This window comes from Limulus polyphemus, unplaced genomic scaffold, assembly GCF_000517525.1.
Source record: "Limulus polyphemus unplaced genomic scaffold, Limulus_polyphemus-2.1.2 Scaffold62, whole genome shotgun sequence".
Taxonomy (NCBI): domain Eukaryota; kingdom Metazoa; phylum Arthropoda; class Merostomata; order Xiphosura; family Limulidae; genus Limulus; species Limulus polyphemus.
In genome coordinates, this window is record NW_013665672.1 from 289,678 (window position 1) to 298,693 (window position 9,016).

Below are 9,016 nucleotides of genomic sequence, written 5' to 3' on the forward strand. Positions count from 1 at the left end.
AGAAGAATCCTAAGCCCAATAACAACATAGTATATATTTATACTATTAAGAAATATAAGCAAATGTCATTTATTTCGACAATTGGCAAAAAACAAACAGAATCCATATAAGTATATAATATTATTTTTAAATTCTGACAGTATGGATAGCCTTGCGCTGAATGTAATGTTAGTTGGTGTATTGTTTGATGACTGTTGGACTTTATTATCCTGTATAACTACCTTTCTCCTCTTTCTGTCATAGCATTTTTGTGGCCATAATTCACCTTTAAGCAGCCATTTTATTCACTTTTGCCATTTCTGATAAACCCGATTGGACAATGTCTTGGAACAGCCTACCAACGAAACTGTCTTGCCACTAAACCATTTACAGTACACGCACCCACTACCATGTTTCTTTTGAACGCTACAATATCTTTACCATTTCCCAGGTCTGTTACACTGACAGTAAATGTGTTTGCCTCATTTATAGTGCTACAAGGATCACCTAATACATCATGCAATCAATCTAATTTGCATCTACATTCAGGTCAGTTTGTACTACAAAGCCTGGGACAAATTAAATAAGTATTAAACTAAGAGCTCCCCCTCCCCCAGTGGCACAGCGGTATATCTTCGGACTTACAACGCTAGAAACCGGGTTTTGATACCCGTGGATAGTCCATTGTGTAGCTTTGTGCTTAACTACAAACAAACAATAAAACTATGAAAATGTTCATTACAAAAACACAATTTAAGTTCTGTTTACCATCAAGACAATATAAATCAGAATTATATATATATATTACAGGTTAACTTGTACGAGGTTTCTTTTTATATTTAAAAATACTTTATTTCGGCCTTTTAATTGTTTGTTTCGGATATTCGCGCAAAGCTACACAAGGACTATCTGTGCTAGCCGTTCCTAATTTTGATCTGATAGATTTCAGGGAAGGTAGCTAGTGAGACCTAACTATCACTCTTATAACGCATACAGCTCTAAAGGGAAAAGCTAGACTTTTTCGGTAATGAGGATCGAACCCTGGACCCTCAGATACACATTTCGATAACCAATAAGCCGCGCCCTCTCCCAGTCTTATAATGGGTACATATGTTTGATACGAAAGAAAACGCAAGATTTAGTGTTTTGTTTAGAAAGAAAGACTATACAAGGTTAAGCTACATTTGAGAAAAATCAACCTTTGGGGAAATGCAAGTTTAACAGAACAATGCTTAAATTATAGACTTAACATCAAGATCGGAGTTAAACAAATTGCTTGTGAATGAATGCACTAGTATATGTATACTTGGAGGAAAATGGATATGTTTAATTAAAAGCAACAGATCTAACAGCTAGAAAAGTAAGACTTAAAAGGTACAAGTCACGAAAATACTGAACCGATGTCTGATGAAAAATGTTCTAACGTACAGAAACTTTAGACAAAGCAAAATACAAAAATATATGGCTTTAGAAGGGGTCAAAGTTAATGTCATGATTGACTAAAAATGTTATTTTTTAGTGCAACGCTATACAAAGAGCTATCTGCAAAGTGTTCACCACGGGAAATCGAACCCCGGATTTTAGCGTAAACTTGCCACAGTTGACCCAATGAGAGACAGTAAAAAATTAAACGACAACTGAAGGTGGTGTTGATAAATATTACAATGGGTAAAGTAACACTGAAGATCACAGACGGGAAGTATAAGGATGAAAAAAGGGCTTTGATTGGATGGACAGTTACCATTTGTATCAGAAGAGAGTGGTTAAATCTTGTCTGGACCATGTAATAGTTGGTTTAAAACTTCACAAAAATAAATTAATCGCTACAGGCTAGAATGCTTTATATCGTAAAGCAGTGGTGTCGTGGGGGATGCTACAGCACCTCCGGTTCCGATGCCTCTGGTAAAGTATCTTAGTTATAAACAAATAATTCAAACATTGTGTAGTACATTTAATAATAGTATATTGTATATCTATATAGTTTTTACCAGTTTATGTTACAATATATTTATCAAATTAATACCGTAACTAGAAAATTTGAACACATTACAATGCATACTTAACATTTTAGTTTACATCACAGACCCTGGAAATACATAAAATAAGTATTAAAACCAAAAAATGTTTATTACAAAAACACAGAATTTACCTTCTTTTTATGGCCGAGCGCGGCCCAGTGGTTAGCTTGCCGGATTACAAATCTGAAGTTCTCGTTCCGTTACCATACAAAAAATAAAAAAACATACCGCTCTCCTCACTCTTTGTCCGATGGTGTGTTATAAGAGTGATGGTCAAAGCTCATATTCGATTAGAGTAGTCGACGAGATAGCTGTGGGTGTTGTTTACTAGATGCCTTCCCTCTAGTCTGTCACTTCAAAATTAGGGGCGGCAAACGCAGATAGCCCTGAGTAGCTTAGCGTGAAATTCAACAAACAACAACCTACTGAGCAAACATAGGACGACGTTTCGAAAGCCTTCTATCTTTCGTCCCCAGATGATGAAGAGCTTTCGAAACGTCGTCCGCTCTACCTGGGCGATTTTTGTAGATAAGTTCTACAAGACTTTTTCGACAAGTGTCACTCTGAACTAGTCTGTTGCTGCCCATTTCACCTTCGTTCATCATGAATACTCTGCCTAAATAATCTATAAAAGAACAATCTTCTGTTTATTGTTAAGACAGTATAAATTACAACTTTATGTAAATCACTGGTGAACTTACATGAGCTTTCTTTATATTTGAAGTTACTCTATTTCGGCCTTGTAATTGTTTGTGTCGGGTCTTCGCGAAAAGCTACACAATGCTGCTTGATATAAATGTTTTTGCTAGGTCTCCAAGTAGTGTAACTTAATTAACTTGATGAGCTACACAATGTGATACAACTTTAACTCTTCTCATCACTGCTTGATATTAATGTTTTTGCTAGGTCTCCAAGTAATGTAACTTAATTAACTTGATGAGCTACACAATGTGGTACAACTTTAACTCTTCTCATCACTGCTTGATATCAATGTTTTTGCTAGGTCTCCAAGTAATGTAACTTAATTAACTTGATAAGCTACACAATGTGATACAACTTTAACTCTTCTCATCACTGCTTGATATCAATGTTTTTGCTAGGTCTCCAAGTAATGTAACTTAATTAACTTGATGAGCTCAGCTGTTTCAGCAACAAGAACTAGTAATGGGCAAGTTAAGAATGCAGTGCTAGAAATATATATGTTTTTTAATTATAGCGATTAGTGTATGTTTAATAAAATGTCTTACTTTAACATGTATCAGACATTTTCTGATTTAGTTTTCACTAAAACTATATAACAAACTTATACAAAATATTCCCAGTAATCTGATAAACCGTGTAAAACGATATGTTACACGAACCGAACTTCAAAACACACAAAACTGTTTTAGTGAGATTATGAGATTTTATAGCTTTACATATTCTTGGTTGTGATTATATAAAACGTTAACGCATGTATATAAATTTCCAACAACACCAACAAAAATAAATACGAATTACAGATAAGCATGGTAGAATAAAAAGTAATAGTTTTATCTATAATTTAACAGGTTCTAGTGAACAAACTTTTTCAATGTGTCATCTTGCTGTGAAATAACTATGTTAATGTGACTGTACTTTACATACAAATTAACAGGTGCAGATACATTTTATTTATAGATATAAAAAATTTGTTTTTTTGTTTCTTTTTAAATTTCGCGCAAAGCTACACGAGGGATATTCTGCGCTAACCGTCCCTAATTTAGCAGTGAAAGACTAGAGGGAAGTCATCAACACCCTCCGCCAACTCTTGGGTTACTCTTTCACCAACGAACAATGGGATTGGCCGTCACAATATAACGCCCCCACGGCTGAAAGGGCGAGCATGTTTGGTGAGACGGGGATTCGAACTCGCGACTCTCAAATTACGAGTCGAGCGCCTTAACCACCTGGCCATGCCGGGCCATATACGAAAGATCAACAAAGTCTTTGATACACAGTAAGCAAACATTTTATATATTTCCCTAAAAGAAATATATTCGACAAATTATTTTTTATATATAGGAGGCGTCGAACGAACGTACATTTTTATAAAGTGTGGCCGCTCTAAATGTTTCCCTGTATGTAGTTATAATAATAAAGACGAAGCGAGCTTTCGTGAATGCACTACTAATTAATAATCCGTAACATCACTTTTGTATAGAGACATAACATTCTTTCATGATCTGCTCGCAAGTAAAGTTATCACTTCGTTTACAACCTAACCTGTCCTCCAGCAAGCTGAGAGACGACCTGACGGTGAGTGCTCGCGTGTGGATGGCATCTCTTCCATCGAAGAGTGGGAAAGTTTAGGGTGATGCAGTCAAGGTCGTCGGCAGTGTATGTGTGAGCGTTTGCGGTGTCTGCTCTAACAATTTAAGTGTATGTGCGATTTTAGCATTCTCCTGTGGCTTTTTATACTTGTGACCAATGACAGGTTATGTTATATTTAATTAGGGGTTGCTACTTACCTCCTGCCAATGCACAATTGAACCACACTGCTGCTACTGCTGCCAGAAGAATAATTCCAAGTTTCATGGCTTGTTATAAAAGAACAGAAAGATGAAGAGATCACTGTAAACACTTCTTAGTACTGACTCTGGTTTGAAGCTTCTGAAGCTAGAGAACACCACCAGTATCTTAACTAAGTAGAGATGATAGTAACAACGGTTGTGAAGTTACGAACACGTGATTACTAGAGGTGTGGCCTGAGAGGTTACGCCCATTCATTCACTTACAACACAGTGATCATTCACCTCACGGCCATTAACATGCCACCAAGAGATTTTCCTATTATGAATCGCACAGATTATTGGTTCTCAGTTTCAGAAGTAAAAACTGTCAATTCTAGCAGAGGGGTCACCAAGCTAGTCTGCACGTAGTTACTAAATAAGGCATTGAAAATACTATAAACCACCTGCAATTGACGGTTTACAGGATTGAATTCAGGAAAAGTTATCGTACGTCATTTCTACCCACAAATGTCATGACGGTAATAATTATATTCTTTCTCTGCATCCGCTCAGTCCGATCCACGAAGAGTTAAAAGAAGATTGGCATGCCCATACAAACTACATTTCCAGTCATTATAACAAATATTCTGTCCCTGCCTAGAACAATCCAGTTACAGAAAAGGCAGGACCACTCACAAAGTGTATATCAATAGTAATTACAACGTCTTTTTGTTTTATTACTGGATGATCCATTCCAGAAACAGTTTTGAAATGACAGTACTACCAACAGAATCCATATCAATAATAATTATAACAAGTTTTTTTTTACTTGGACTGTTCAGTCCAGAAACAGTTTTGAAATGACAGTACTACCAACAGAATCCATATCAATAGTAATTACAACGTCTTTTTTGTTTTATTCCTGGATGATCCATTCCAGAAACAGTTACCAAGAGACAATACTACTCACAGATTGAACACCAATAGTAACTTACTTCTTATGTCTGGATGATCAACTGAAGAAACAATCAACAAAAGACGGAATAAATACAAATAGTGCCTATACAAGTTTCTATACCTGCTCAGTCCAATCCTGGACAGTTACCAGAGAACGAGTCTACCCACAGGAGTCTACATTAATTATAATTATAACATGTTTTCTACACCAGCTCAATCCAATCCAGGACAGTTACTAGAAAAGAAGTATACCCATATAAGATCGACATTCATTATATTTATAACATGTTTTCTAGAAATGCCCAGCCAATCCAGGATTGTATTGCATTTCAATCAACAATACATAAATACCACATAAAAGCACAATTGACAGTCTCAAATATATACAAAGCTAGGACCATTTCTGTAGCATCTTTATGTCGAGTAACTTTTCAATTTTCAAGCAACATTACTCTTTGCTCACTTCATAGGTATACACTTCCATCTAGGACTTTTTTCCAAGTACTCACTGCTGTCCAAACGCAGAAAATCTCCAATCCATCTCTTTATATTAGTATATTATATAGCAAAGTTCCTAAATATTGAAGAAAATCTCATAAAATTCTTTTGGTGCAAAATAATGTTTGTCACACATTAAATCATAACATGATGTTTAAATGTGCCAAATCTACATTCTGTTAACAATGTACATCCCAACCATGCATAAAGAAACAAAAAATGTTGTACATTTCAACCACTAGCAATCTTTTGTAACTCGTTACAACTGAAGTACTACTATATACTCACTCACCTTCTTTAGTTTATCATCTTTAATAGGTTTAGTTTAATGCTTTTCCAATAATCCCTCGTCATTTTCAATTAGCAACAAAACTGAAACTGCTCGGCTTTTCAGAAATCATATTTTCTGATCCTCAAAACTTCTCAGTAATGCGAGTTTATTTTCACTAAACACAGTACAGTACATCTTCCAGGAACCAAGATGCATGCATTTATAGAGCTATAACTCAAGACAAAGGAACCAATTTTCAGATGAAGAGTATAGTTTCAAAATCTACAAAAAACGTATATTTTAGAACAGGATGAAACTTCTTTCATTTAAGTTAATTAGCATTTTGTATCTCAGTTTGAAATTTTCTTTTTCAAGTACACTGCAAGAAAAATTATAATAATTTTATTTTCTCTTTGTGGCACAACATGAACATGATGTGTTATGCTCACACACCTTTCACTTATCTTTCTCCTCTTTTTTTTTTTCAGAGCTTACACATGAATCTCTCATTTAACTTTTGTCCTACAGGAGATAAATTATTGTGAAATTATAATAAACAACAATAACGAAACAATAAACTTGTACCATATTCATCCATGAACTCTCTTCCAGTTATTATTGCATATACAGCCAAAATATTAAAAGTTTTGTTCATTCAATGAGATGAGATTTGGGAAAATACACTTTTTAGTCATTTGAAAACATTTAGTGTCTGAAAAATACATACAATATACTGTTTATTGACTTTTAAGAAAACAAGTTTGAGTTAGCATGTTATTAAAATTGTAGGTATTGGCTCCTGTATTATACAAAAATAATGCAGCTTATTTCTGATTATAAATTTTTTTATAAAAAGAAAAAAAAGGTTTTGGATAATAGGATTTATAAAACCTTTTACTGTCAACTGGATTTTCCTGATACTTAAGGTATTAAATCAGGAGACAATTTTAGTTGTATGATGGCAAACTACAAATATAAACTGTCATTATTCTTTATCAAGACAATTTCACCTGCGGGTATACCTGATTCAACATTTAAGTACGTGAAAGTTTTATGCATGTGGAATTTTCTTGTTATTATCATAATCATTACATTTACTGTATTTTTAATTTATAAATATTTCGTTGCAAGAAATTAATATAAACATGTAAGGGGTGAATAACTGCTAGCCTATCCTGCAAAACATTATGTATTTATAGGTTGGACAATAACCTACTTCCCATTTTTTATCTCTTAGGTAAGTTTTAAATAAATTCACTAAACTTCATTTCAAAATTTAAACAAAGAAGTTTGAGCATCTTTATTACTCCTCTGAATACAAGAATTGTGCCAACAAGCCAGCTTCAGCACTAATATTATTTTTAAATCAAATGCCTCTAGTTTCAACATGAAACTTTAGCATAACCCACCAGGGGTCTACAATAGGTCTTAAACAAGAAAGTATTTATGACATAAGCTAAATTATACTTTAATAGCTTAGTAAAAGTAGTTCAACACCAACTACTCATCAGTAGAAATGTTTATTGTGATGTGGGTATAATTTCATTCTTTCAAGAACCCTTTCACTATTCATATAAATGTTTTAAAAATCCTTAGAGCTCCAGGCTGTAGTTGGAAAAGACTTATGACATGCACCATCCATATTTAAAATTAATTCCTTTTATCACAAGAGGAAAAGTAAAATTTTATCATATGGTATAGACATTTTATGACTACTGAAACTAGATTTTCCAAACTTTGGTGAAGCAGAGACATTCAGTATCATTTCTGGGATACCTGCTGAAGGAGGTATGTTAGGCATGGCTTTCTTTATCATTCAGTCCAAAACTAATGAATCAGCTCCCAAATTTTACTTCATCCATTGTCAACTTTAATGTATTCTCTGGGCTTGAAAGACTGGAGAATCTGCCATGTCTTTTGTAGTTCAGCTACAAAATCAAATAAATTACTTTGTTACAGCAACTAACTTACCATGATTGGATCTTTTTGGATGTGTTAAAGATACACAATGATACAATTGCATACAGGAACAACAAAAATGATAATTGTGTGGATCAATGAAGCTGATTAATCTATAATGCAAGGAATTCAAGAGTTTACACTTACAAAATAGTATTTGTGTGGATCAATGAAGCTGATTAATCTATAACACAAGGAATTCAAGAGTTTACACTTACAAAATAGTATTTGTGTGGATCAATGAAGCTGATTAATCTATAATGCAAGGAATTCAAGAGTTTACACTTAGAAAATAGTATTTGTGTGGATCAATGAATCTGATTAATCTATAATGCAAGGAATTCAAGAGTTTACACTTACAAAATAGTATTTGTGTGGATCAATGAAGCTGATTAATCTATAATGCAAGGAATTCAAGAGTTTACACTTACAAAATAGTATTTGTGTGGACCAATGAAGATGATTAATCTATAATGCAAGGAATTCAAGAGTTTACACTAACAAACATCAACATTCTTTCTAAAACTGCTACTCAGTGCCTATAGACAGTAAGGTCTTAATACTGGTATTTCAATTTCTGAAACTACACCAAGGAATTATAATTATAATTGTTTTTTGTAAATTATTCATATGTTATAAAATAATGCTGATAAGTGCTAATTATTCCCATGAAATATACTGATTCACTTTATAGGCTGACAAATTATGACCAAGGCTATTTTCCTTTATATACACCTGGAAAAAAGTTAAGCACCCCCGTGTTTTTTTCAAGTGATTCAGATTCGACGTTCTTGTGACTGATTATAAATTACCATTCAATCTAAACGTGTTTACCAAATGAAATTATGCATTATTGGGCACAA

The 9,016-nt window shown here is 33.8% G+C and overlaps 2 protein-coding genes across 10 annotated transcripts in view; both read right to left on the minus strand.

Annotated features, from left to right (window-relative positions):
• LOC106464632 (follistatin-like) overlaps nt 1-4,772 on the minus strand; it is a 77,528-nt gene extending 72,756 nt beyond the window's left edge. The window contains exon 1 of one of the 4 annotated variants that reach the window (XM_022392872.1): nt 4,487-4,764. In XM_022392872.1, coding sequence (XP_022248580.1) covers nt 4,487-4,553 — 67 coding nt within the window. In that variant the 5' untranslated portion in view covers nt 4,554-4,764. Of the gene's footprint in view, nt 1-4,486 lie in introns of all 4 variants that reach the window. The other 3 variants (XM_022392867.1, XM_022392857.1, XM_022392853.1) reach the window with 3 other exon arrangements.
• A 1,587-nt stretch (nt 4,773-6,359) lies between these two features.
• Nucleotides 6,360-9,016, minus strand: part of LOC106464640 (angiogenic factor with G patch and FHA domains 1-like) — a 44,917-nt gene continuing 42,260 nt past the window's right edge. For all 6 annotated transcript variants that reach the window (XM_022392882.1, XM_022392900.1, XM_022392908.1 and 3 more), the window contains one exon: nt 6,360-8,122. The gene's annotated coding sequence lies outside the window, so the exon portion shown is untranslated. The remainder of the gene's footprint in view (nt 8,123-9,016) is intronic.